This window comes from Pteropus alecto, unplaced genomic scaffold (genome assembly GCF_000325575.1).
Source record: "Pteropus alecto unplaced genomic scaffold, ASM32557v1 scaffold125, whole genome shotgun sequence".
NCBI classification, from domain to species: Eukaryota; Metazoa; Chordata; class Mammalia; order Chiroptera; family Pteropodidae; genus Pteropus; species Pteropus alecto.
The window spans coordinates 4,389,120-4,416,962 of record NW_006436888.1 but is presented as its reverse complement, the minus strand read 5'-3'; the positions used below and the strand labels follow the sequence as shown (position 1 = coordinate 4,416,962).

The window sequence follows — 27,843 nt, the reverse complement described above, 5'->3', positions numbered from 1 at the left end:
ACTCTCTTCCTGGCCTGACTCCTTGGTCACTGCCCTCTTTTCTTGTCACCAACTGGCCCCTCTCCAGGATCTCTTCCCACAGCCTCACACAGGGGGCTTTCTAAAGGCTGAGCCTTGAAGGTGGGCAGGATTGGGGTGAGTGGATCCTAGGAGGAAGATGTGGAGGCAGGAATAGCTGAGGACGATGGCTAGACCGTCCTAGCTGGAGCAGAAGGCTTGTTAGGGAAAACGATGACACGTAAGGCTCCAAGCTGTTTGGGGCCAGTTTCTGGGACTAGTACCGACTATGATTTTTGGAGTGCTCACTGAACACTGCGCGTGTGTTATCTGGATCCTCACAACAGCCCCATGGGATCTGTGCTGTCATCACTTCCATTCTACAGATGACAAAACTGAGGTTTATTAATCTCATTTATTTAAAAAAGCTCCTTTGATGCTGCCCACCAGTAAGAGGGGCGTCTGGGTTCCAAGTGAGGCATCTTCACTCCACAGTCCATGCTTTCGGCTGCCGCACGCACCTCCTATCAGGAGCTGAGGCGGTGGGAAGCTACTGATGGTTTTTGAGCAAGAAAGTGACCAGGACAGAGTATATTAGGAAGAACACCGGCTTCAGTGGGGAGGGCAGCTGATTGCAATAGTTTGGGCAAGAGCTCTGGGCTGAGGAAGTAGCAGTGGAACAGGAAGGAAGGATTGACGGCTTTGAGGAGGAGAAGGAGGCCTTTAGGCTGGACAAAAGACCTAGGGTGGGGACAGAGGACCTCAGATGGTAGAGGTGCTGTCCCTCTCCACCCCATCCTGCAGCATGAGGCCCTTCTGGCCTCAGCCCTGCCCCAGCCGGAGCCAAGTGATCTGATTCTGGTTAACGTCAGCCTCGTGTGTTCCCGGAGCTCTTGTGGTCAGCCACAGGGTGAGCCTGGCTTTAGTCAGCCCGGCCACTGCTGGGCGGGCACGAGACCGGACAAGGCTAGCCTGGGCATCTCACATGTGAGATGTGTTGTATCTCCACTGGCAGAGGAGCAGGATCCTTGGGGACCTGACTCTGCTGTCAGAGTACCTAGGGACCCCCGAGCTCCCCTCTGAGCTTTGGCTTTCCTCAGTGGTAGGGTGGGGATAAAAATGTCCCTCTCTGTCACTTCCCACCGGGGCTGGGATACAGTGGGAGAGTGCAGTGAGCCGAGGGCTGGAACTGACATTCAGAGGGCGCTTCGTGGGTGCCAGGCAGAGAGGTCTAATGCACTGCATGCACTGAGCGCCGTAGATCCTCACAGCCACCTGGGGCGGGGTACCATCACCGTCCCCATTTTATGGGAGAGGCAGTCGAGGCACAGAGGTTAAGCTCTGTGCTCAGGCTCTCAGCTCAGAGACAGAACCAGGATTCCACCCTGGGTGGTCAGGCTCCAGAGCTCGGTGCTGAAAACCACCACCCAGTTGTATTATTGGTGGCCACAGCAGCTGTGAGGGGCCCTTATCTGAAAGCTGCCCCCAGTCTCCCTCCGTTAGAGACGCCTCCCCCTCTCTTTATTAGCCCATTTCCTGCCCAGTTCTCATGCTAGCCCCAACTCATTTCAACTCATGGAAATTAAAACGTTTGCTTCTGTTCAACAATTCAGCATCTGTTAGGTACCTGCTTCGGGCCATGCACTGAGCTGCGTGTAGGACGATGAGTAATAAAAACCCTACAAGTAACGCTCAGCTCTTACTACCGGCCAGCACGGTGCCGAGCACTTGACACAAGTTGACTCAGTGAATCATAACAGCCCTATGTGGGGGTCCTTATTTTATAGATGACAAAGCTGAGACTGGTGAATGGCACAACTCGGAGCACAACCTGGGTGTCTGGCTCAGCTCACACTAGCGTATGTAGAGGGGGACATAGTCCCTGCCCTAATGGGGTGACACAAGAAAACAACCAAAAAGTGGTCTGGGCTGTATAGAGATATACTCGGGTTGTTCTTGGGACTCCCAGGAGGGACCTCTGACCCCATCTGGAGGCTCAGAGGTTTCCTTGAGATGACGGTGGAGAGAGAAGGCTTTTGAAAGAAGCTGGAGTGAGCCCTGCAAGGGAGTGGCGCAGAGGGACAAGCAGGAGCAAAGGCGTAGAGGAGAGTGAGGAGCCGGGTGCTGGGCTGTATGAGACGCGGTGATGGTGATGATGCAGGGTGAGGTGAAGACGGGGTGGGAGATGCTGGCAGGCGGGGCATCAAGGACAGTGAGCTCCGGCCTGAAGGCAGTGGGGCCCATGGCAGCTTTTAAGCAGGGCCAGACTTGGATGTAGGAAGGTGGCTTCAGGTCCACCTGGAAAGGCTGGGGACCAAGAGTAAGGACGCTGAGCTGGCAGGAGATGCTGAGGGTGGGGGATGTGGGAGCCTTGGGAGCCTGAGGAGGTGACAGCGACAGGCCTTGGGAGAATTGAAGGATTGGGGCGTCCTCTGCAAGGAGACTGAGGGTTCCCTGGGGGCAGGCACCACGCCCTGGAGTCTTTGTGTCCCGGCACTTAGCAAAGAGCCGTGTGTTAAGTACCGGATACCAACCCAGGCTTCCTGTCTGCCCCCGGCTCACTTCTAAAGCCGACATCACAGGGAGCAGGACGGGAGTGGGATGTGTCACCCCTGTGCCACTGCCTGTGATGTGGTTGGTCCTTCCTGACGCAGATGCTGAACCTCTCCGTGACGGCAGACGAACCTGGCCCTGGCTTCGTCACTGTGTCGCCCTGGCCTGATGTGGCTGCACCCCACAGTACGTGGGGCTCCCACAAACCCCCTAAGATGGAGGCCCTAACGACTCTGCCACTTCCCACCATGCCTCGGGGTTCCGAGGACCTGCCATGCAAATGAAGTGGTTTCTCTATTGCTTGAAGGCAGTTTCCACCTGTGTAGGGGACCCTGGTTCTTGGGCAGACACCTCTGCCCCTCCCCACAGCTGCGGCGTCTGCCCCTGGGACCCTGGAGATCCGGTAGCCTGGGAGAGCCACTGACCCCCACCTGCACCTTGCTCACTCTGTGTTCTCAGAGGACTCGCTCCCCATCATCACAGGGCATAAAATTGTCCGAGGACACAGAGGCAGGCGTACCTATGAGTAGCTCCTGTCTGCCGCTTGCTGGCTACGTGGACTCGGACACGATGTCAAATCTCCGGAACTGTTTCTGTGTCTCTGAAAATGGGGTCATACTGACCTCGTTGAGTGGGTGCAGGGACAGGAGAGAATGCATGCTTGTGAGCATGCCCAGCACTGTGCATGCAGCAGGCCCTTCTTCTGGGTCTGGACGGTCTCTGTTCGTCTCTCTGGCTCTGAGCGAAGGCTGCATTTGAGAGGTGCACTACTCCCCGAAGCCTGAAGCTTCTCCCTGTGGTGTCCTTCCCACCTTGTCCCCTCCCTGCTCTCAGCTGGCTGTCAGCGGAATCCCTGCCCAGGGCGCTCCCTGGTGAGGCTGGGAGTGTGACCCCTTCCCATGGGTATTGACGTCTAAAGGGAGTCTCCAGAAAACGAAAAAGCCTCGAAGATCCCAAAGATCTCGCGAACGGTGGCAAGCAAAGAACAGGGCACCTTAGTCTTAGTGCTCTCAGTGACACCATCTTGATGGCGGCCACTTCTTCCTCCTTTCCCAGGCCTGCCCTTCTTTGTCTTCCTCTCTCTCACTGTCTATTTATAAATAGGAGAAGGGACTGCAGGCCCCCACCTTGGGGTACATGCTGGGTCTCGCTCTGGGCAGGAAGTCAGCTGGTGCAGCGTTGCCCAATTCCCAAGAGACAGACTTTAAGATCAGAGACCTGCGTGGCCTTGGCTTTGGCCCTCACCGTGAACTGGTCTCCTCCAGCCCTCCTCCTGCTAGCTGTGGTTTCTGCTTCTCCAGGGACGGAGTCGGGAAGGGAGGGAGCAGCAGGCAGGAAAAATCTTGCCTGACTCACCGAGTGATCCTCGTCCGGCTGGAGTCCGCTCCTGGCAGGCCTCTGAGGCTTGCGTTCTTTCAGAGACTCACAGTCATGTTGCTCTTTCTTATCCTGGACACTGTGTCCTCTGGCCACTCACCTAGACTCTTTATTTCGGGATCCTATCACTTCTCCAGGTGTTCCTCTTCAGTAAAACCCCTTTGAGACAACCTGGAGCCACTACCCTAGGAAGCCCACATCCAGCCTATGAGAATCTCCCCCTCTCTCTGCTCCAATGATGCCCCCACCCCACTGTCATAGTAGCTGGCCTGCCATGGTCTCCTGACTTTAGGCTTCTCAAGAAATTGGTGGGGGGCCAACCTGTGGGTGACCCCATAACTCCAAGGGTCACAGATCAACTTCCCCACCCTTGCCCCCTCCTTTGCAAGACCCACACAGGCCATCTAGTACCTCACTAGGACCAGGCACCTTGCTGCCCAGGGTCTTGTCCTCGCCTAGCCTGTTCTCAGCCCAGACCAGGATGGGAGGAGCCCAGTTCTAATATTCCTTCTGACACAAGTCTACAGCTCAGGGCCTTTACACACCCTCAGAGTGCCCCCATGGGTCCCCTGGGAGTCTGGGAGAAGACGGTGGACCCAAGTGAACACCCTCTGCTTTTGCTCCTACAAAACCCCAGGAGGCGGCAGGGCAAGGCTTTATGTTGCCATTTTACGGGTGACAGTATTGAGTCTAGGAGAGAGTAATGATGTCCCCAGGTCCCATTGGACCAGCACATGGACCTGGATACTTAACCCAAGTCTAATGTTCTCCTTTGAGGCATGCGTGTAACTGGGGGCACAGACGTGTCTGGCTGCTTTCCTCCCAGGAGCCACCTGCTCAGACTGCTCTCACCCCACGAGAGGGGATGAGGGGCAGAGGCTGAGGCATGGACGCCCCAGCCCACACCCACTTTCAGCTTTGGCTTGCACCCCAGCCCCCGCCTCCCATCTCATTCAGTTTTTCCACCTCTCATGTGGGTGGGCCACCCACCTACCCCATATTTCTGAGGTCTTGGGAGGGGCTGAGCTTTTTGACACCCATCTTTAAGAAGCCAGAGCTGGAGGACTGGTCAAGATGGCTTAGGCAGGGGTCCCCTAACTCTGGGGTTGTGGACCGGTACCGGTCCATGTTCTGTTAGGAACTGGGCCTCACAGTAGGAGGTGAGCAGCAGGCAAGCTAAGCTTCATCTATATTTGCAGCCATTCCCCAGCGCTAGCATCACCACCTCAGCTCCACCTCAGATCATCAGGCATTAGATTCTCATAGGAGCCCTGGTGCCTGGTGCCAAAAAGGTTGGGGACCGCTGTCATAGAGGGTAGAGGCTTTGTACGTCTCTTGTGACCAGACAAAAATGTGACAAAGCCATGGAGCAAATATCAAGTAGGGTCACCTGGGGTCTGGATGAACAGAATCCCTACAACTAGGGAGAGAAATAAGAAATCACCTTGGAACAGTAGGAGGAGGCAGAGATGCAAGGCTGCCTGATCCCACACAGGCTGAGTGACACAGTGGCCACAGCACCTGTGGCCAGCAGGTGCAGATGTTCCTCTTAAAGGGAACGCTACCAGATTGTTGTGGTGACGGACTCGCTCTTTCTGAGCTCCAGCACTGAGGCGGCTGCTCAGGAGGCGCCAGGGACATTACGAGGGGATGCTGAGTTGTCAGGCTTTGGGGTGAGGGCTGGAGTGGGGGCTTTCTCTCAGACAGAAGTGCCGGTGGTATCCATGGTTCCTTTGTTGAACCCTCCCCGCTCCCAGTGTGCAGACGCAGGCACCGCCGTAGCTGAGACATCATCAAACTGGATAACAGAGGTCGCTCTGCCCAGAAGATTCCCCGAAACTCTGCTGCTCCTCACTTGCGGCCCCACCCAAGCCATATCCAGTGGTGTCCTTGGAGTGCCCTGTGCCCCTTACTGAGCAGCTCTAAGCCCTGCACTGGCAGCAGCTGGCCTTGGTTTCTGGCATGGCCTCTTGAGGAAACTATAAGCACAGCACAGGTGGTAGCCATGGGTGGATTGCTTGCTGACTCTGACCAGGTGGTCCTGGAAGAGCACAGGCTGGGGCTAAACTTGGCCTGCAGCTAGACCCCTCTCAAGACTGTGCCACGGGGCCCCACAGAACACTTACTATACAACGCCATGCCACTAAGACCGGGAGACTTAGGAGCTTTACCTAGTACCTAGAAAGAAACAAGAAAAGGAAGCCAAAACGGGGAGACAAAGAAGCATGTCCCACATGAAAGAAAAAAACCAGAGCTCCAGAAAAAGATCTAAACAAAGTGGAGTCAAGCAATCTACCAGATGCAGAGTTCAAAACACTGGTCATAAGGATGCTTAAGAAACTTAGGGGAAGAGTAAATGAACTCAGTGAGAACTTTAACAGAGATAAAAAACGTAAAAACAGAGATGGAAACTATAAAAGGAAACCAGTCAGAAATGAAGACTACAGTATCTGAAATGAAGAGTACATTAGAGGGAATCAACAGAGTAGAGGAAGCAGAATATCGAATTACCAATAGAGGATGGGGTAGCAGAAGACACTGAATCAGAATAGCAGCAAGGAAAAAGAATGCAAAAAATGAAGATAATTTAAGGAGCTTCTGGGACAACATCAAGCATAACAACATTCACATCATAGGGGTACCAGAAGGAGAAGAGAGAGCAAGAAATGAAAAACCTATTTGAAGAAATAATGATGGACAACTTCACTAACCTGGGGAAGGAAATAGACGTACAGGCCCAGGAAGCTCAGAGAGGTCCGCACCAAGACACCTCATAATTAAAATGCCAAATGTTAAGTACAGAGAGAATCTTAAAAGCAGCAAGGGAAAAGCAGTTAGTTACCTACAAGGGAGCTCCCATAAGACTGGCAGCTGATTTCTCAAAAGAAGCTTCGTAGGACAGAAGGGCTTGACACAAAATATTCAAAGTAATGAAAACTCAGGATCTGCCACCAAGACAACTTCATCCAGCAAAGCTATCATTTAGAGTCAAAGGACAGATAAAAAGCTTCCCAGATACGAAAAAGCTAAAGGAGATCATCACCACCAAGCCAGTGTTACAGGAAATGTTGGAGGGACTTCTTTAAGAAAAAGAAAAATTATGTATCAAAAATATGAATGAAGAGTGGCAATAACTACATATCTATCGACAAGTACTTCAGATGAAAAAGAAGTAAGTGCTGTAATCAAAAGATGAGTGGATAAGAAAACAAGCCCCCTACATATGTTGCCTACAAGAGACTCACTTCAGATGGAAAGACACAGACTAAAAGTAAAGGGATGGAAAAGAATATTGCATGATGGACCCAGAGGATAGTGTACTGAATGGAGTTAAGTCAAAGAAAGACAGATGCCATGGGATTCCACATCTACGTGGAATCTAGAGAACAAAATAAACAAAAAAGCAGAAACAAACTCATAGATACGTTTTCAGGGTCACCAGATTGGAGGAGGATCAGGGAGTTGGTGAGAAAGGGGGAGGGGATTAAGAAGTACAGATGGGTCGTTACAAAATAGTCATGGGGATATAAAGTATAGCATAAGGAATATAGTCAGTAATGTTATAATAAATTCATATGGGGCCGAGGGATACGAGATTTATTGGGATGATCACTGTGAGTTATATAGATCTCTAATTACTATGCCGTACACCTGAAATTAATATCATATTGTATGAAAACTATAAAATAAAACAATCTTATTAAAAAAGAGAAATACAGGTTAGAAATATTCTATATAAAATTATCTCTGCTATTTAAAATAAAAATTATCTCTGCCAAAAAAACAAAAACAAAACCAAAAAGCCGCCGCCAAAGCTAGAAAGGGCTTAGAGCACCAACCAGGCCCCCACCACCGTTTTGCAGATGAGGAAACTGAGTCACAGAGAAGCCAGTTACCACCCACAGTAGAGGGAGTGCCTGAGCGGTGGGAGGGAAGACCTTGGGGGTGGGTCTGGGGGGTTGAAGTCTAGTCTTTCTGGGGTGGGGGAGACAGGCGTCACCTTGATGCTTGGGAAAAACTGGGTCAGGTGAGGAGGTCTCGTAGAGGCTCGGTATTGTTGAGTGAGTGGGGACAGTCGTGGTACTGACCTTCCCAGTGCTGGGATAAGGACTCACATGGTGATGCGTGTAAATGACCCTGCAGGGTGCCTAGTTGGCTTGGAGCGAACTCCCGGGACAAGGTGCTGCCACCGTTTCTGTCCCCTAGCTCCCTCCCAGACACCCTGGCCTCCCTGGGGTGCCCAGAACACGCCGAGCAGGTTCTCCTTGTTGCTCCTGACCCCGCCTTGCTCTTCCTTTTTCCCTGGGTCCCCACTGTCACCTCACATTTTTCTTCTGTGTGTGACTGAGTCTCCCCCACAGGGCGGGGACTTGGATGCGTTGGAGGCGGTCTGCCCAGCACCTGGAACAGCAGGTGCTCAGTACGTTGAATGAATGAAGAAATGAATAAACAAATGAATGAACATTTCCACCTTCGCCCCTGATTCTCTCCACCATTAAATGGGAGGTCTTCCGAGACATCTAAGGTTCCTGCCGGCCCTGAGCTGCCGCGCATCAATCCTGCCCCCACTCCGGGGCCTCGGCTCCCTCTTCATCGGCTCCCACGCATCCTTCTAGCTGCCGATCAGCGGGGCCAACCCTCTCTGCTCACAGACTCCTGCCTTTGAGCTTTTGCTGCCCCTGCTCCTTCCTGCCCAGGAGCTGCCACCCAGAGGATGGGCTCTGTCAGGAGCCCGGGGACACAGGCAGTTCTGGGAAGAGCTGGGTCTTAGGTGCTGAAAGTCACTGCCTGCTGCAGAAGAGGGGATCATTCTGAGGTTCCTGGTGGTCTCTTGGCAGTCCAGGTCAGAGCTGAGGTCAGAGGCTGTCGGCCCGAGGCCGAGAGGGGTCCCCAGCATTGTATGCACGCGCGCACGTGCACACGTGTGTGTGTGTGTGTGTGTGTGTGTGTGTAAGAGAGAGAGCCTGAGTGAGAGAGAGAGAGCATGTGTGTCCACGTGAGCCAGTGCCTCAGTCCCTGCTTAGCACGGAAGTGGATAAATGGGAGCTGGTGACATGGCAGTGACTCAGGGCAGATCCCAGGAGCTGGCTCCTTCGGCTGCCCCGAGGAAGGAGCCAACGATTTCTCCAGTGGGACCAGGGCGAGAGTCACATCCCTGCTCCGCCCTCTCCTTGCACGATGAACTCAGACAAGCAACCCGATCTCCCTGAGCTGTGAAATGGGCACAAGCCCGCCTGCTTTGGGGGGCTGAAGTGGGATTCTGTAAAGTGCCCGCAGCCTTGCCTGGCACATAGTAGGTGCTTAACGAATGTCCCATTGTGTTCCTTCCTCCCTGAAGGGCTGCAGCTGAGAACCTGGAGGAGTGATGAGGTCATGTGGTGGGAGGGGGTGCTGAGTTTCTGGGGAGCGCTTGGGGTCCTGGGCCTGGGTCGAGGAGGAAGGAGAGCCGAGAGAAGGGAAGCAGCTTTGGGGGCAGCAAGGAGGACAGCTCTTCTGGGGTAGCCTTGAGCACGTCCTGTCACCTCTCTGAGCATCTCCGAAATGTTGGTGAGGAGCCTCTATGAGACTGGATCACGCTCGCACAGCCACCCCTGGGGCGTGGTGGGTGCTGGGTGCACATTAGCTGCTCTTGACTGCAGGCGTCTCCCGTGGTAGGAAGACTAGGCCCATGTGGAGGAGAGGAAATGGGGCCACAGCCCTCAGCCGGAGGCATCTCTGAGGTCCGGGTGGGTGAGGGGCGGGCCCTGAGGGCCTCCTCGTGCACAGTGTTCCATCAGCTGCCACCAACCCTGGAATGGCCCAGAGCCTTTGGGAGACCAGGGAGTGGCTTTGCTTCTTTCTGTTTCTATTTCCTCGTTTGTGAAATGGACACAATCAGACCTGCCTCGTAAATTGGATGTTAGATGGTCCTTTCTCCCTCCCTCCTTCCCTCCCTCCCTCCTTCCCTACCTCCCTCCCTCCCTCCCTTCCTTCCTTCTCTCCCTCCTTCCTTTCACTTATCATCTCTCTACCTACCCATCTACCTATCTGTTTGTCTATTTTTCTATCTATCCATCCATCATCCACCTTCCTATCACCTGTCTTCTCCAGCCCCACTTGCCCCGCTGTTAAACGGCTGACGCTCATCAGTGACTTCCAAGTGTACTCCTGGGGACCCTGGTTTGTAAGCTCGGGTCTCCTAAACATGCTGAGTGAATCAACTTCTATCCAATGTGGTTCCTCATTTAAAAATGTCAGTCATCACTCTCTGTGGATGGGTGGGTGGTGCGTGCATCTGAGTCTCCCCCACACCAGCCAAAGGAACTGGAAGCTTCCGTAGCCCCACGTTTCCCAGAGGCTGCTGGCCATGTGCTGGGGACCTCCAGGAACCCTCAGCCTGTGTGGCCCCTGTGGTGACCTGAGGCCCAGCTCCCAGGGCTGTGCTTCCACTGGGCCTCTGCTCTGGGGAGCCCTGCAGTGGCGGGAGTGACCTTTTGTCCCGCTCGGCTGAGGGGCTTTCTGTTCCTCATTGTTTAGCCATGACAGGGCTGGTTTTTTTTTTTTTTTTTTGTCCAAGAGGATAAACAGGCCTAGAAATTGCTCAAGGGAGGGCTGACCCCCACCTCAGAGCAGCAGGAGGAAGTGAAGGGAAAGGCCTTCAGAGCAAGATGCACAGGGAGAGACCCTGAGGGGAGGCTTCGGAAAGGCACTGGGCAGTGGCCTGGGGGCCGTGGGGGTCGAGCTCCGGCCTTTGTCCAGGAATCCTTGGCCTGCGGGTGGAGAGAGAACAAACTTGGCCAAGGCAATGCCCTTTCCCATCAAGCCTTTGGGCCCTGACAGGAAATCCTCCCCAAGCGGGGCAGGCCCTCCTCTGCTGCCCCTCAGGGGCTGTCCTGGGAGGCCAGAGTTTCCCTCCCCACCGGGAGCACCCCCGGCCCTGTGGTTCTCAGGCCCCATGTAAGTGAGGGGCTCCCCTGATTACTGTGGGGGCACTCGCGGGGATGCGGGACATGAGGTGACCTGTGTCGGCCGCCTTGCGCGGCCCCTCCCTGTCCTCCTGCGTGCTGTCTGAGGGGGGGCAGCAGCAGAGTGCGGAGACACAGCCTCACTTCCCTTAGGGAAGCCGCAGAGCGGCAGCCTGCAGGGCAGGCCCATTTTGGTGGCCTTGGGGGGATAGTTGGGTCCGCCCCTGCAGCGCCTGCGAAGGAAGATGTAGAAGGTACACTTTCTCAGGACCCCCGCTGCACCTGTCACCCAGGCGCCTGGCAGCCTGCTCCGGGACCAGATGGGTGGAGTGCACGTGCCGTGTGCACGCGTGTGCTGTGTGCACGCGTGTGCAGCCACGGGCACGCGAGCTTATTGTCCAGGCCGGAATGCCAGTTACTTTTTTAGACTCTTAGGTTATGCAGAATGGATCCCACCTCCCTTGCCAGCCCCCTGCATCTCTCCAGCGTCCTCGCTGGAGCTGACTTCCTAGGGTTTGGCCCTGGGCTTGGGCTGGGAGTGGGCAAAGGGCTCAGGGGCGGCCAGCATGGCGTGTGCTCCATGGTTGCGCCTCATGGCCCTAGTGCAGGGGGGAACCCTCCAAGAAATGACGCTGTAGTGAAGGCCACTGGATTAGCGACCTCTGAGTACCTACGACATGCCAGGCTCTAGGGCAATAAAGCATGATCCCAGCCCACAACCTCAAGGGGTGCCCGTCTAGAGGCCGGGGCACCGCCCTATATGCCAGAAGCTGTGAGGAAGGAGGATCAGGATTCGGGGTACTAGTGATTATTCTGGAAGGGGTGTGGGCAGGAAAGCCTTCAGGAGGTGGCTGCTGTCAGAAGGGACATATGGAATTTTGTCACAGGAAGCATGAGGCCGACCTAGGTGGAGGAGGTGGCTTGGGCAAGATCGTGGGGTCAAGAAGAGCCCCAGACCGCTCTGCATCAGGAAACCCCGGCCCTCGGGGATCGTCGTGACACCAGGGTGGCCCTGGGGCTGCCTGCCAGGCCAAGCAGGAAAGGCAGCTGTGTTTCCCTGTATGCGCGTTCTCAGTGCAGAGGCCTGCGAAGGGCCCAGCTGCCCCGGGCTCCAGCAGTCACAACTCCCAGGTGGTGGGCGGGGGCGGGAGTGGCCGGAGGGGGGTGGTGAGCAGGAACTCCACCACAGCTTCCGTCCCTCCTGAAGGCTGGGGGTCATTCTCAGGCAACACCTGTGGGGCTGCTGGGGGGTGGGTGTCCTGCTGGTATAGGGGGTGTGGGCGGGTGCAGCAGAGCCCACTGACTAGAGCACCTGTAGTACTTAGAACAACACGTGGCACCCTGTCAGTGCTCAAGAAATGGTCAGTGGTTGTCACTGTCATCAACAAATAACTTATTTAACGAGCACCATCTCTGGCGTGGGCCTCATGTTGGAGGCTGAGGGTCTAGAGTTGACGAGGCTGTCGTTTCTGCCTTGTGCATCGCAGACGTGTGTGTGCGCGTGTGCACGCTCGCACAGGCACCCACACAGGACAGGAGGACACGTTGGTCTCCCATTTCAGCACAATGAGATGATTGTTGGGAGGGGCCGTATCCAACTATCAGAGCCCAGAGGAGAAGGGACCCGAATCAGCCCTGGGGGAGTCAGGGAGCCAGGCCCACCCTCTGGCCAGCAGGCTCAGTGCCTCCACCTACAGACGTGTGTGTGTGTGTGTGTGTGTGCGCGCGCGCGCGCGCGCACTGCACTAAGGGAGGGAGACAGGAGGTAAAAGGAGAGAGGGACTCTTCCTTCTTCTCCCTCTACCCCTCCCCCCAAAGGGAGACGTTCCCACGTCAGTGGATAGTGCCCCAGCAGGGAGAGAGCCTAACACCTGCAGGGCATGGGATGGGATCTGGGCGTCGGGCATGGCAGAGCCCACAGGTGGCCAAGCTGATGGCTGTCTTTCCTTTCTCCTTCTAGGTTACAATCATCCCCTCTGCCCTGGAGCCTGGAAGCACATGCCGGCCGAAAGAATACTATGACAAGAGAGCCCATCGGTGCTGCAGCATGTGTCCTCCTGGTGAGGGACAGCCACCGGGCCCTGACCCTCAGACTGGCTGGGTCCCTGGGGTCTGACGCCTTGGAGGGAGTGTGTGCGCAAGGGTGGGGGAGGCAGGTCATGGTCCTAGATGCTTCCCGAACTCCTTCCGGTTCTCTGAGTTGGCCCCATGCGCCCTCTTGCTTCTGGGCCTTCGTACACGCTATTTCTCTTCCATACTGTCTTTCTCTGAAACTCTTACATCTCCTTTAGACCGGAGCTTAGCCGTCCCCCTCCTCCGGAAGCCTGCCTGGACTGCCTGGCCAGATCTGGTTCCTCCTTCGACCTCCCAGTGGTCTCCGCTGTCCCTCGTGGCAGCGGCTCTTTTCGCCCCGCGCTGTCGCAGCCCGGCTCCACTTCTGTCGCCGGCACTGCGCCTTCCTCCAGGACAGGGACTGGGCTTGTTCTCCTCTGCATCCCCAGCACCTGGCACCATGCCTGGCACTTAGTAGATGCTCAGGACACATCTGACTGAACCAGTGAATGCTTACCCGTTTCACAGATGGTGGACTCGAGGACTAGCCCCAGCTGGAAGAGCCCGGTGGTACAACTCCCGGTGCCGTCCGTTCTTCATTCATTCATTTATACAGTCATTCCTATAATATTGATAAAGTGTCTACTAAGTGTCAGGCACCAAGTGCTGGGAATACAGCAGAGAGCAGGGCAGACAAAATCCTCGCCCTCATGGGTTTTGCATTCTAGTAGAGGCACAGATAAACCAACAGAGGAGACAGATGTGTGGTCCTATCAGAATAAGTGCCATGAAGAAAACAAGGCAGGGTAAGGCAGATGGAGACAGATGCAGTAGGACATGTTTTATACACGGAGGTCAGAGAAGGCCCCTCCGAGGAGCTGACGCTTGAGCAGAGACATGCAGGAGGTGAGGGAGCGAGTCACGCAAATATGAAGGGAACAGCATGGCAGGCAGGAGCCACAGCAAGTGCAAAGGCCCTGAGGAGCCTGTTTGGTGAACTTAAGGAATAGCAAGGCCAGCGTGTGGTCGAGTTGAGTAAGCAGGGGCCGTGGTAAGGAGTTTAGATTTTATTCTGCGGGATCCAAGAAGCCATCGGAAGGCTCTGGGCCCTTAGCCTGAGGTGTGGGCAGGTACATTTGTATGTGTCACTTTCCACAGCTATTTGAAGAGACTTCAGGAGAAGCGACTCTTCTTTCTTCTATTAACTGGCAGGGATTTTGTAAGAAGTTACTAGATTAACACAGCAGTGAGTATGACAGCATCGGGCTCAAAGCTCAGAAGAGAAGCTCCTTAAAGGTTTGCCTTGATGTTCTCCCATCCTTGGCATGCCTTCTCTTCAGGCCTTGATAGGAAACTATACTACGTTTCTATTTCCTTTCCCCCTCTCTAGTTTATGCTCTCAGGGGGAGAATTTTAGCTAAATATGAAGAAGAAAGGAGCTGGCAAACCCATTCTCTCTAAAGTGTGACTGACTAACAACAGGCATTTCCAATGGTGGAATTCCAGGCATCTGAAAAGAGCGGAGGGGAAGATTTTTCATGAGCAGTGGGGGTTCAGCAATAGAGTGACAGCTGGTACATGCTAGACGTGAGATGGGAAGGAGTAGGAACCCCATCAAAGAGCCTTTGCAGCTAGGCTACAGAATTCTGGGGTTCTGGGGAACAGTGGATGAGGCCAGGATCTGGGCAGAAGCCCCGCCCCACTGAGACCTCTGACCCTTGCTTTCTCAGGCTACCATGTACTGTCGTTCTGCACCCAGACCTCAGATACGGTGTGCTCCCCCTGCGAGGACAGCACGTACACCCAGCTCTGGAACTGGGTCCCTGAGTGCTTGAGCTGTGGCTCCCGCTGCAGCTCCGGTGAGTGGGCCCAGCGAGGGGTGGTCCCCAGTGTCCTGGCCTGGCCACCGCGCACTCCAGCCCCTTTAGCTGACAGCTGGCTGGGATCACCCCAGGCCTTTCGTTTCCATGCCCCGGGGCATCAGGTTGCACCGGCTTTTCAATGGCATTTTTATCCCGTGCCTCACTGACTCCTCTTCCGGAGCCCCATAGGGCAGGCAGGCCGAGAGCGCGGTGGGAGAACCGTGCTCCTTTTAGAGCCGAGGAAGTGGTACTTTGGAGAGCAGCCGTGGTCGCTCATGCTACCATGTGGCTATGGGACTCTGCGCCCAGTGTTCTCTTTGCCCCATGCTGGCGAGAAGCGGGGCCAGCAGCCTGGTGGAGGTCAGAGCTCTCTGTGGGTGGGGAGCGGGCTGAGAGGGCAGAGTGGCATGGCGGTGGGCAGGGCCAGCGGAGGCGGGAATGACCCTGGGCTGCCTTGCTGCTCCTCCAGACCGGATGGAAACTCAAGCCTGCACCCGGAAGCAGAACCGCATTTGCACGTGCAGGCCAGGCTGGTACTGCACGCTGAAGTGGCAGGAGGGGTGCCGCCAGTGCATACCGCTGAGCAGGTGCTCCCCCGGCTCCGGCGTGGCCACACCAGGTACGGGACCGGGGCCAGCAGGCCTTGGGGACTCCCTTGGGTTTCTCCTTCATGGGCATCGGCTCTTCAGCCCAGCCCAAGAACATTGTCAGCGGTGGCCAGGTGCCTGCGACCCAGGTATCTGCCCATCCCCCATTCATTCTTTCTTCCAGCGCACCTGATTAGGTACCTACTCTGTGCTAGGCCCCGGGGAATCCAGAGATGGATCAATTAAGCCCTAAGCTACTGGAAAATCCGGTGGTGTCATAGGAAGATGAACCCGGGTGGCCCTAGAGACCAGGAAATCACTAGAATTAGTTAAAGGACAAACTGCCCAGCTGTGTGCGTGTGTGTGTGTGTGTGTGTGTGTGTATGTGTGTGTGTGTGTTTTAAGGGGTAGAGGGCAGGCAGAGGTCCATGGGCCCCTCAGATTGCCCCTCAGGCTCCAGTGCCAAGGCCTACCCGTGGCTCTGGGCCCTGCAGTTGACTATGTGTTGAGCATCTGAGTTGGTGACAGATTCTACTTTTTCCTTGAAGCTACTCCAATGTCAGACGTGGTGTGTGCTCCCTGTGCCCCGGGGACATTCTCTGACACGACGTCATCCACGGATACTTGCAGGCCCCACCGGAGGTGAGTGTCTGAGTCCTTTGGTTCTGGAGGAGCAGGGAGGGGCTGTCCCTGGATGATGGCGGGGTCCAGAGCATGGAGCAGCTGGGCCACGGTGCCCGAAATCCCCCCATTCACCTCCTTGCCCAGCTCTGTTCGATACCAGGACGGGTTTATCTGACAGGGTGAGGGTCCCAGGACAGAGCACACACGGGAATCAGCAGCCTTACCGTGGAAGTCAAGGCTGAGTGGGGAGCATGAGGACAGGAAGGGACAGCGGGCCTGGTACATGGACTCACTCCCCCATCCCAGCTGCTAGCACCCTTGCCCGCTGGCCTGCCTCCTACGAGTGAGCCCAGTTACCCTGAGCCGTTCCGTCCTCTGCTGACCCCTGACCGAGGCTCCTCTCTGCTCAGCTGCAGCTCTGTGGCCATCCCTGGCAACGCAAGTATGGATGCGGTCTGCGCATCTGTGCTCCCCACCCCGAGAGTGGCCCCAGGCTCACCCCTCATGACCCAGCCAGTGTCCACGAGATCCCAACGCGTGGAGTCAACTCCGGGGCCCAGCACAGCTCCAAGCACCGCTGTCCAGCCCCCGATGTTCCCAAGCCTCCCGGCTGAAGGACTCAGCACAGGGAACATCTCTCTTCCAATTGGTAAGTCAAAGGGGCCCATTCGTCTTCCTTCCCTTTTCCCTCCTATCTCAGAGACTTACTCAGAGCCCTCTGTGGTGGTGAAACTTGTCTTCTTCCAAGACCTGATGCTGTCACTAAGAACCCTTGGGTGTGGAGAGGTGGGGCCAGCATTTATCTCAAAGTGGATATGTTCTTCTGATGGCGGGTTCTGATGAACCCCTAGGTTGTAGGTGGGCTGGGCCAGGTTACCTTGTAGGCTTCCTCCGTGGAGTTAGAACTACATCAGGCCAGAAATCTCGGACCGTGGCCCTCGGGCTGAATGTGGCCGACAGACATGTTTTGTTTGGCACACAGTTTTCTGTTTGTTTGCTTTGTAATTGAATTTGAGACCTCTGGACTGGGCTTGCCCCTCATCTGAGACAGCCCCAGCCATCCTTAGTCACTGACTAATCTGCTGGGTCCTTGATACATTTGAGTTTGCTTTTCGCAGTTGTTTTGAGCTTCGTTTTCGCTTCTAGGCCTGATTGTGGGTGTGACAGCCTTGGGACTACTAATCATAGGGATGGTGAACTGTGTCATCATGACCCAGAAGAAAAGTAAGTTTCTCTTTCTTCTTTCCTTCATTCATTTGTTCATGCATCCGTTTGTTCAGGAAGTTTTTCTGGGGTGCTTTCTATGCGTCCAGCACTGGGCACAGCTTTATGGGATATGGTAGTCTCAGTTTTGTAGGAGTTTAGAGCCTGGGGCAGAAGACGCTCCCACGAACTTATCTAATGGAAGCAAGCACCATCAGGGCTGTCCAAGGGGCAGGATTCTCGGAGTCCGGGATTCTTGTCTGGGAATCCTGGAGGATTCAGGCCTTGTGGAGCAGGTGACATTTGAGCTGTGTAAAATTTTGATGGCGGGGGGAAAGAAGGCGTGCTAAGCAAAGGGCATGGCATGAGCAGGGGTGGGGAACCGGAAGATGGTTGGGGGGAGCGGGGGGAGTGGAACGATATCAGAGCAGCCGGAGGATTGGGCGTGGGGTCTTTGTGCACCTCGTCTGGTAGGTAATCGCTGCCCCCAGGGCTGGGCCTACTCCACGGGTTCTGCTTGGGCCTTTGCTGCCTTCTTAGTTAGAACGGACGTGGCCTGAGGAAGTCACCCTCCCTGACTTGTCCCCTGTCTCCTCTTTGCAGAGAAGCCCTTCTGCCTGCAAGGAGAAGCCAAGGTGGTGAGTACCCCCCAGCACTCCCCCTCCTGCTCCCCTGCTCTCCTCCTCGGTGGGTCAGGTTGTCCCTCAGAAAGCAGCAAGTTCTGTAGATTGGTCTGTGCAGTGTCAGGTGACGTGCAGAGCCCCAGGACGCTGAGGAAAGGCCAGCCAGCGTCTGTCCTCGGGGCTTAGGCAGCCCTCCATGGGCTCATAAGGGAGACTGGGTGTGAAATGCCACATCAGGGAGCAGGTGGGTCAGTGGTGTCAGTGGCAAGCGTGTGGTCATGGATCTGTGGTCTGACCTGGGGCAGACGTGAAGTTGCCTGTGGTTCTATTTCCTCAGCATTAAACGGGACAGTGCTGCTCGGCCCGGCTTGCAGGGCTGTGCCACCTACACAGCTGGCATCCATCCTCGGCATCTCCATGGTACTTACGGAGCACTTGCTCACGGAGCAGTGGTTTTCAAGCTGAGCGCTGGGGTACCACAGAGAGCCCCGGGTGCCGTCTCTGGGGTTGGGATGGAGGCTAGTGGGCTGGCCCCTGGGTCCCCCGATGTGAATCAAAGCAGCTGCCTTTGATGTTTTTTATAAAATAGGGTCTGTGGAGGACGTTTGTTAGCAACACAGCACTGAGGTAGTATTTCATCAGTTCTCCATTACGAAGGCATTTGGCTGCCAGTAACCAAAACCTCAGTGGTGGAGGAGGACTAGGGAGAGGGCGTGGCCGTGGCATAAGCCAGTACTCGGTGGCTGCTGTCATGTTGTACCTGGTAGGCAGGGTCGGGTTTTTACTCAGTTTTTCAGTTTTACAGACGAGGAAACGGAGCCCCGGGAGCTTCCTCCGTGTCCCCCTTCTTGCTGGGGCAGTGTTTTTCAGCCAAGGCACTGTTGATATTTGGGGCCTGATAATTCTGTTGTCAGGGGCCGTCCTGTGCCTGGCAGGCTGGTAGCAGTATTGCCGGCCTCTCCCCACTAGATGCCAGCAGCACTGCCTCCCAGGAGTGACAACCAAAAACGTCTGCAGACATTCCAAATGTCCCCTGGAGGTCAGAGTCACTCCCAGTTGAGAAGCACCGGGCTAGGGGAAAGCTCAGCCCTGGGTGGCCCAGTGCCTGAGGTTTGTACAGGGCTTGAACTTGGTAGGGACCCCGGACCGATTTCATGTCTTGATTTTGATGACAAGCAAAGAGGGACAGAGGGGGAATGTGACTTGTCCAAGATCACACAGCAATATGTCTCTGGACTCCTGGCCCAGTGCTCAGGACCTGCCCTACAGTGTTTTAGCACTGGTTTGGGGGGTCAAACTGTTTCTCATTCCCCCCAGGGCACGAAGGCCACCCCTTTCTTTTTCTGGCTTCGGTTCAGCGGTGCTGACAGCTGCTGCCTGGTGGCATGCAGAGCAAGTGTACCCTCCAGGCTCCACGCCCACAGCCCAGCTGCCACGTTCTCTTTCCCACCAAGGGTTTCCCAATCCTCAGTGCAGTGAAGACGTCCTGGGTGTGACCGGCAACCTCCGCTTCTCCTTTCCCTTTGCTGAGTTTGTCGTTCGCTGAGTGCGAGCCAACTCCACTGTTTCTTGAGTGCTGTTGTTTGTAGAGACCAGTGTGTGCTGGTAGCTGGCCTTCTGGGCAGGGAAGAACACCCCAAACCCTCTTTGTCCTGTTAGCTCATTTCTGTGTTGTAAACACACCCACTATGGCCAATTTCAAGCTACCTAGGACCTACTAAGTGTGGAGCTGGGAAGAATCACGCACTGGTCTGAGCCAGCCCCACACAGCGCTGGCTGAGCCCCGTGCCAGGCTGTGTGCCTGTGCTGTGGCACTGGAGCCTCACACACCCCTGGGAGTTACATGGTACCATCACCCCTGCATTTCTGTGTTGTAAACACACCCACTATGGCCAATTTCAAGCTACCTAGGACCTACTAAGTGTGGAGCTGGGAAGAATCACGCACTGGTCTGAGCCAGCCCCACACAGCGCTGGCTGAGCCCCGTGCCAGGCTGTGTGCCTGTGCTGTGGCACTGGAGCCTCACACACCCCTAGGAGTCACATGATACCATCACCCCCGTTTTACAGATGAAGAAACTGAGGCTCAAAGAAGTTTTCTTACCCCTATAATGTCAGACTAGTAGGTAAGGGGCAGAGCCCAGGTTTGAAACGCACTCTGAAACTGCAGGCTTTGCCAGGCCAGACATTAAAGGCTGCTGCAAGTACCTGAGCCCCCAGCAGGGCCCCCCTTCAGAGGCTGGTCACTTTCCCAGGTGCCCTTCCGTCCCCAGGCTCCCACCCCCTTGGTTAGCCTGTGCCCCACTCTTCCTCAGCTGGCCAACAGTGGTCCCCGCTACAAGGCTGCCTAGTAATGCCCAGGCCTAGGCCCCCGAGGTGGAGACTGTGGTGACTCAGCTTCCCCTGTCCCTCCTGCTGCAGAAGTAACTCCGAGGTGTGGCGGGACAGTGGTGTCCCTTTGTTTAGAAAAGGTCAGCATATCCACAAGTGTGAGGTCACCCACAGTCACCCCCACAGGCACACTCATGAGCGAGCTCAGGTTCAGTAAGCAGAGTGAACGTTTGCGAGGTGCTGAACGTATGCCAGACACAGTTCTGAGTGGTATTTATTCTCGTAGCCATGCTTCGACACAGGCAGTGAGTGTGATTGTTGCTCTAGTATCGTGGCCCAGGAACTTGGGCTCAGAAAAGTGAAGTAACTTTCCCAAGGTCACATTGCTAATGAAAGTGGCCTGGAATGCAAACTTAGGGGTGCTCCTCTTCCCCACCCCCAGCACACACACTAACTGCGCCTCTCACAGATGTGCACACACACACCCCGCATCCCACGTAGACACACGCGTATCTGCACTGCACACACCCGCACACCTGTACATAGAAGTGCGTGACCCTCATGAGCACACACTTGCACATACGGACAGATACGCAGCCTATGGGCATCGGGAGGACCCAGCTGGTGGCTCTGCCAGGGTTTCTGCTTCTGCTCACAGCAGGGCTGGACCACGAGGGGCTGGGAGGTGAGAGGGGCTGGCTGGCGGACATCCTGTTTTTGTATGAACTCCCTCAGTAACCCCTCTTAGTGGAGTCCCAGCCCAATGAATTAGACTCGCGGGATGCATCTGCCCCACTCAGAGTCTGCCTGAACTTTGCAGCTTGTGGCTTCGGGGGAGGGGAGGTCTGTGACCTTTGGGGGTTTCTGTTCTGCCTGGCTCTAGCCACAGGAGGAGCGGGACACAGGCCCGAAAAGCCCCTTCTCTGGGGGTTGTAAGGAATGACATTTGGATGCTCTTTCCTCCCCGGCCTGTTCAAGCTCAGAGCAGGGCTAGGAGTGGGGTCCAATGGCCAAGGTCAGACCACCTGGGCAAAGTTCAGCCTGAACTAGAAATGACCTGCCTCCCTCCGAAGCCGGCGCGGTGCACCAGGGAGGCGGGATGCAGTGGAAATCCAGCAGCTCTGGTACCTGGATTTTACTGGGGTCCCAGTCAAGGACCCAGACTCAGGCTCCTCCTGCTCCCACTATGGATCAGCTGTGTGATCTGAGCAGGGACTCACATTCTCTGGGCCTCCATGGCCTCACAGGGACTGTTTACTAAGGACCCTCTCACCCCAGAGTAAGCATACGCGGCCTCAGCATATTGAGGGCTCCACAGGGCTCAGGTGTTGCAGGGGCAGCAGCTCTGGTGGGTGGGGCTGGGGGCCAGGGGCTTCGGTGATTGGCCAGTCCAGGGAGGGATCAGGTACTCTGCCCGCTACTCAGAGCACACCTGGAATTTTGGAGTAAGGCAGTGGGGTCTCAGCTTTGCCCATGGAGGGGGTCTAACGTGCCCCTGCCTCCCACCCCCTAGTAAATGCCCACCCTCTGCTCCTCACTTCCCCCTGTTGTGCTAAGATGCATCTCACCAGCCCTTCACTCACCTCCGTTCTTATTATATCCTAAATCTTCTCATCCTGGCCAGTAAGAATGTGGCCCCTTCCATCTCCTTTCTTTCTGGGGTCGAGCGATCACCAGAACCCCAAGACAGGGCTTGTGTGCCTGTCCAGTTAGTGAGGACAGACAAGAGCCTTGGAGTAGAATTTCCAGGTGCTCCCCGCTCCTAGCAAGGGTGTCTGCAAACAGGGACCTGGTCTTGAGCCTCTAGAGCCGAAACCCCAGACACCCAGGAAAGATGTCATGGGTTTTAGCCCTGCTGTACCATGTCCTAACTGTGTGACCTTGGGCAAGTAACTCAACCTCTCTGGGCGTTGGTTTCCATAGCTGCAGAGTGAGGTTAACACTAGGCTGTTGGAAGTATCAGTACAGGTGACATCTTGGAAGGATGTCAGAACAGCACTTGGCACTGGATGGCACTCGAAAGTCGGCTGGACTTTAGTGACAGGTGACATCTTGGAAGGATGTCAGAACAGCACTCGAAAGTCGGCTGGACTTTAGTTTTATGATTCTTGGTGTTGTTATTTGTGTTCCGTGAGGAGAAGCCAGGTGGAGTCACAGAGCAGCATGAAGAGTGGAATCTGGAAAGGGTTTCTAGGCAGCATGGCCGGGGGTCCTGGAGAGGAGGAGGAGGGGCTCTCTGCCCTGGGTCGATTGATCGAACACAGGGGCCAGCAAATTTTTTCTGTGAAGGGCCAGGTAGTAGATGTTGTGAGCTCTTGGATCACGGGTGTCTGTCACAACTCCTCAATCCTGCCTTCATAGCGAGAAAAAAGCAGCCACAGACAGCACATAAACAAACGGGAGTGACGGTGTCCCAGTAAAACTGTATTTACGAACACTGAAATTTCAGCTTCACGTGATTTCACATGTCATGAGATATTAATCTTTATGTTTATTTTCAATCATTTAAAAATGTGAGAACTATTTGTAGCTCACAGCCCGTGCAGAAACGGTGGCAGGCCGGGTGTCGCCTACCCCTGATGTAACAGACCCCCCGTATGGTGCTCACTATGTAACAGACACTGTTCTGAGCACTTTACAAATATTCAGCCATTCAGTCGTCACGGTAACCCTAGGGAGAAAAAAAATGGAGGCACAGAGTGGTTAAGTCACTCGTTTAAGGTCACGCAGCTGGCGAGTGACGGGGTCATGACTTGGACTCACATTTCTGGCTCAGAGTCCATGCTCTTGGCTGCTCAGCTGGGCTTCATCACCCTGTGCTGACGGGGTGACCTTAGAGAGTCACTGTCCTTCCCTGGGCTTCTGTTTCCTAATGTGAAATGAGGACGACAATCCTGCTCTGCCTCTGAGACGGTTTGGTGGGCACGGCCATCCGGTCCCCACACGCAGAGGGCTCGCACTTCAGTAGGGCAGCCAGATGCTAATCGCAGAAACCACAGAGAAGCACGCCTCCTGAAAGCAGTGTGTGTGGAAAGAATGTGTGGGTGTGGGCAGAATCGTCATGCAAACTGTGAAGTGCTTATTGCATGGGATGTAGACGGTGGTGAGAAGGAGGAAGGGAAGAGGAGCTGGCTGTCAGCTTGACCGCTGTCCCTCCTCCCCTCCCCATCCAGCCTCACCTGCCAGCTGATAAGGCCCGGGGTACTCCGGGTCCCGAGCAGCAGCACCTACTGACCACGGCACCAAGCTCCAGCAACAGCTCCTTGGAGAGCTCGGCCAGCACCGCGGACAAGGGAGTGCCCACAGGGAACCAGCCGCAGGCACCGCACACGGAGCAGGCCGGTGGGTCCGGGGAGGCCCGAGCCAGCTCCAGGAGCGCAGGTAAGAGGCAGGAACCCACCTGGCTTCAGCCCCCTCTTCGTGTTTCTCCCCAGTTTCCGTCCGAGCTGTCTCCTCCTGAGCCTGCCCTGCAGGTCGAGGCCTGAGCTCCCAGCAGGACAGCGTTGGTTCTCCAGCCTCACCGCCCCGCTGCCCTCAGCCGCAGCGCTGAGCCTCAAGCTTCTTTCAGTTCTCTGAACCCACAAAGTTTCTCCCACCTTTGCCCATGTGGGGTCTTTCACCAGGAGCACCCTTCCTTCTAGACAACCCCGACTTGTCCTTCGAGTCCCCAATATCCAGGCAGGGAGTTTTTCTATATATTATAATATATAACAAAGTATTACACATTAATGTTATAGCATTATATAATTAGTATATAATATTGTATCATAATTATATAATATTACATATTATTTATAATATAGTATTGCGTTAAGATCAATTGTATTTTACAGATGAGGAAACTGAGGACCACAGCTTGTTCAAGGGCACACAGCTAGTAAACAAAGAGCCAGTAGTCACCCCTGGGCGCTCGGGCTCCAGAGCCTCGGGCGGAAAGTTCTATGAATAAATGAGGCCTCCAGGATTCCACTCATTGTGGCTTGTTGACCGGTCCCTTTGGGCCTGAGGCCCCAGGGTTCGGTGTGGAGTCTGGAGAAGCCCCCTTTACATGTCTACATTTGCCTTGGGTTTGGTCTGTGGCAGGTGTCACCCTGGTGGGTATCTCTAGTGCCCACACTGGAGGGGGGCCCCTGCAGGGGTCCCCCAGAAAGCCTGGAGCTTTTTCGGGCGTGTTTTATGGTGAGAGGTCAAGCCTGCTAGCTCACATCTCTCCCTCTCCCCTGGCAGTGCTAGCTGGTGGGAGGTCAAGGAATGACCATGGATTCGGGTCATTCCCAGATGCCCTCCTGGCCGCTCTGGTACTGTGAGAATCTGAGCTGGCTCCCTAACCCCACCGAGCCTCAGTTTCCTTACCTAGAAATGAGCTGTGGTGCCTCGTTGGCAAGGGTGCAACACCCATTCCTACCTGTCACCTGACTCAAGGGTCACTTCCTCTTCTGGCCATGTGCGTGGACGAAGTGCCCCACTTATGCGTCCCCATCATAGCCCGCCCGCCCCTTCACTGTGAGGCCTCGTCAGTGCCCGCCCCAGCCCGAGCACTCTCTGAGGGAGGAGCTGGGTCGGCGCCTGGCAATGGTGGGTGGCCCTAAACGTCTGCTGAAGGAATGAGCTCCAACTGTACTCCTGGTTTTCAGCCAGCTTTGAGCCAAGTTTCTGATCCTTAGCGACGCCTCTTCCGACCGTCCTGCCGTGGCTTCCTCCTTAGGCCCAGCGTGGACCACTTCTCTGTTCATGCCCCACCTGCCTCTCTGGCCTCTGCTCTCCCCCCTCTCCCTCCCACCCCGACACCTGTCTGTACTGTGGGAACGGGTAAACCCCGTGCTCTGCCCTGTCGTGGTCGCCCTGTCCGCCCCCACAATGTCTCATTCACAACGTGCAAAGGCCGTGGTGACTCTGGGTGACATTTGGGTGCCGCAGAGGCCCAGGGTGGAAACTTCCTTCCGGTCCCATGATTTCAGCCCTCCCTCTGCCTGGCCTGTTTGGGGGCTGCTCTGAGTAGAGCAGCTTGCTGTTCAACCTCCCCTGAGACCCCCGAGAATCAAGGGAGCAGGGCTGGAAAATAAACAGCCAGCATCTTTGAATGCTGTGGACACCACGTTTGTTTGGGAGCTCAGCGGGTGCCCCCAGTAACAGCAGCAGCCATCACTTTTTGGGGGGCTTTTGTACATCCGGCCCCTGGCTTATTCGTCATTTGGTTCCTCACCAACTAGTTAAGAAACTCAGATGTCCACAGGGGCTGGGTGGGAAGGTGGGGTGAACCTGTACCCCGAAACCCTGCCTGCCAGTTGCGTTCAGTTATGTGGGTCCTCACTGGCCAGGTCTCCCATATCTGACTCCCAAGGGCAACCATAAATCCAGATCTTTAAAACGTAAACTCCTGGATGTTAAATGTTGGCAGCCAGTTTACTTAAAAACACAACCACTGACCAAGCATGATGCACTTTGGGCTCATTTTTTTTTCATTCAATGTGTCCCCATGATAGGCACTAGAGACACTGTAGGGAACAGTCCCCGCCCTCCTGGGCTTAGGACCTGGTTGGAGGACATAATGAGTAACCCAGGAAATTGATGGTACAGGGGGAGGAGCCAGGGCCCTGGAGATCGTAGCAGAGGGTGGGACACAGGGAGTGATGGGTGGGGTGGGAGAGGGAAGTGAAGAAGAAGGGGACTCTGAGCTAAGGCCTGAGCGAAAGGAAAGAATGAGCTGTGAAAATAGGGAAGAGCTTTCCAGGCGGAGGGAGCACAGAGCCCTTGAGGCTTGGAGCTGCAGGGAGGTGAGTGTGGCTGGAAGGAACCCAGCCAAGGTCTCAGGAGCAGCAGGGGATGGCGCGGGAGAAGGCAGGTGCCAGGTGATGCAGGGCCTCTTCGGCCGTGGTGAGGACTGTGGTGATTTGAACAGCCAAGGAAGTGACATGCTGAGTTTTAAAGGGCTGGCTTTTGCTGCTGGTGGAGAATGGACTGCCGAGTACAGACTAGGAGCCAGGTGGAGGCTGTTTACACCAGAGAGACTGGATGGAGGTTTACGTGGACGAAAGCCGGAGGTGGTGAACTTGAAATGTCTTTTGAAGGTGGACCAGGCGGGAACCATTGATGGATTGCATGTGGGGTGTGAGAAGAAGATGGATTCAGGGCTCTGGGCCTGAAGCTGGGCGGATGGCCGCAGTGTGCGCTGGCCGAGGAGGAGCAGGCGGGGTGGGATTTGGAGGTGGAATCAGGTTGAGGTACAGAACAGGTGGTTGAATATATGGGGCTATTTAACCCCTCTTCACTGAGAATGTCACCCCGTCTCCAGGAGCCACGCAGGCTCAGATATATGGCAATGAGGAAGACAGCTGTCCTTGCCTGCAAGGAGATGGGCAGGGTCATCCTGCCCATTCTGTAGCTGAACAAACTGAAGGTCCAATAGGTTAAGTGACTTGGTCAAGTTCACAGGGGCAGAGCAGGAATTCAAACCGAGGATTGTCAGGCAAAGCTCCAGACATCCCAGTCTCAGTGATGAGGACAAACTACCACCTCACCCCACTCTGGACCCCAGGTTTATGAGATCTTAGAGGCAGCTCTATGCAAAGGAAGGAGATTAGCTGCAAATGAAGACAACTTCGGGGTCAATGCTTCATCTCCGTAAAGGAGAAACTGCAAGCCCTTCGATGTCGCTTCTTTGGCAGATACAGATAAAGGGCCAGTGACAAGTTCTCAGCTCTTGGACAGCATTAGGATTGCTGATGCCTTCCAGCAGTTATGGGAGAGTGAGTCACCTTCGCAGCTTGGCCAGTATTCTGTGACGTGTGCTTGTCCTTGCTCGCTTCTCCGATTCTTTGCGGGGAGTGTGCTTTGTATTTGGAGCACCTTCGCCTGTACTTTGTAGAGTTGGTTCCTTCCATCTACGGGCTGAGGGGAGCTGGGTTTTCTTATTTGACAGGTGAGGAAACTGAGGCACACAAAGATTAAGTGACTTGCAGGGCTGCGCCGGAAGCGGGGCCTCTTGGTTCCTGGCTCAGCGCTCTTTCTCCACGTGTCTTAACCTGCCTTTTGGGCAGGAGGCGGGCTGCGAAGACATCCTCGCTCTAAGACCCCCGACTGACCACCCTCTCTCATCTTGTGCAGAATCTTCCCCTGGCGGCCATGGGACTCAGGTCAACGTCACCTGCATCGTGAATGTTTGCAGCAGCTCTGACCACGGCTCTCAGTGCCCCTCCCAGGCCAGCCCCTCAGGCTTCCCAGAGGACGAGCAGGTCCCCTTCTCCAAGGAGGAGTGCCCTTTTCGGTCCCAGCCAGGGGCCTCAGAGACTCTGCTGCAGACCCCGGAGGAGAAGCCCCTGCCCCTTGGCGTGCCTGATGTCGGAATGAAGCCCAGTTAACCAGGCCAGTGTGCGCACCTCACAGCCGAGGTGGGCTGACCCTGGGCCTTCTTGGCCCCACCCCCCAGCACTGACTCTTTCTGGGCCAAATTCCTTTAGTGGCCTCCACAGCCTCAGCCTTCCTGTCACTTGCAGGCAGAGGGACGAGGCAGGGAGAGGCGTGGGAACCCCTGTCCTGGCGTGTATCCTTCTGTCAAGGCTGGCTCGATGTGCTGGGCAGCCCACGGTGAGCCCCTGCCTCTCCAAGCTGCCCCCTCAGCTGGTCCTGCGAACTTGGCTTCCGAAGCCTTTGTTGTTTTCATCCCTGGGCTCTACCTGGTGCTGGCTTCCCGG

The 27,843-nt window shown here is 55.4% G+C and overlaps 1 protein-coding gene across 1 annotated transcript; it reads left to right on the top strand.

The window, feature by feature from the left end:
• Nucleotides 1-12,802: 12,802 nt before the first annotated feature.
• TNFRSF1B (TNF receptor superfamily member 1B) lies at nucleotides 12,803-27,610 on the top strand. Its single transcript, XM_015591414.2, has 9 exons — nucleotides 12,803-12,931; nucleotides 14,654-14,782; nucleotides 15,255-15,404; nucleotides 15,921-16,014; nucleotides 16,407-16,645; nucleotides 17,143-17,220; nucleotides 17,803-17,837; nucleotides 23,326-23,533; nucleotides 27,257-27,610. The coding sequence occupies exons 1-9, from the start codon at nucleotides 12,919-12,921 to the stop codon at nucleotides 27,508-27,510; spliced, it is 1,200 nt and encodes a 399-aa protein (XP_015446900.1). The 5' UTR covers nucleotides 12,803-12,918; the 3' UTR covers nucleotides 27,511-27,610.
• The last annotated feature ends 233 nt before the right edge of the window (nucleotides 27,611-27,843 follow it).

What these genes read in the sequence shown, in the direction of transcription:
- TNFRSF1B (XM_015591414.2), top strand. An exon ending in TGGCTCCCGCTGCAGCTCCG is followed by an intron (nt 14,783 to 15,254) that starts GTGAGTGGGCCC and finishes CTGCTCCTCCAG; the next exon opens with ACCGGATGGAAACTCAAGCC. An exon ending in CTCCGGCGTGGCCACACCAG is followed by an intron (nt 15,405 to 15,920) that starts GTACGGGACCGG and finishes TTTTCCTTGAAG; the next exon opens with CTACTCCAATGTCAGACGTG.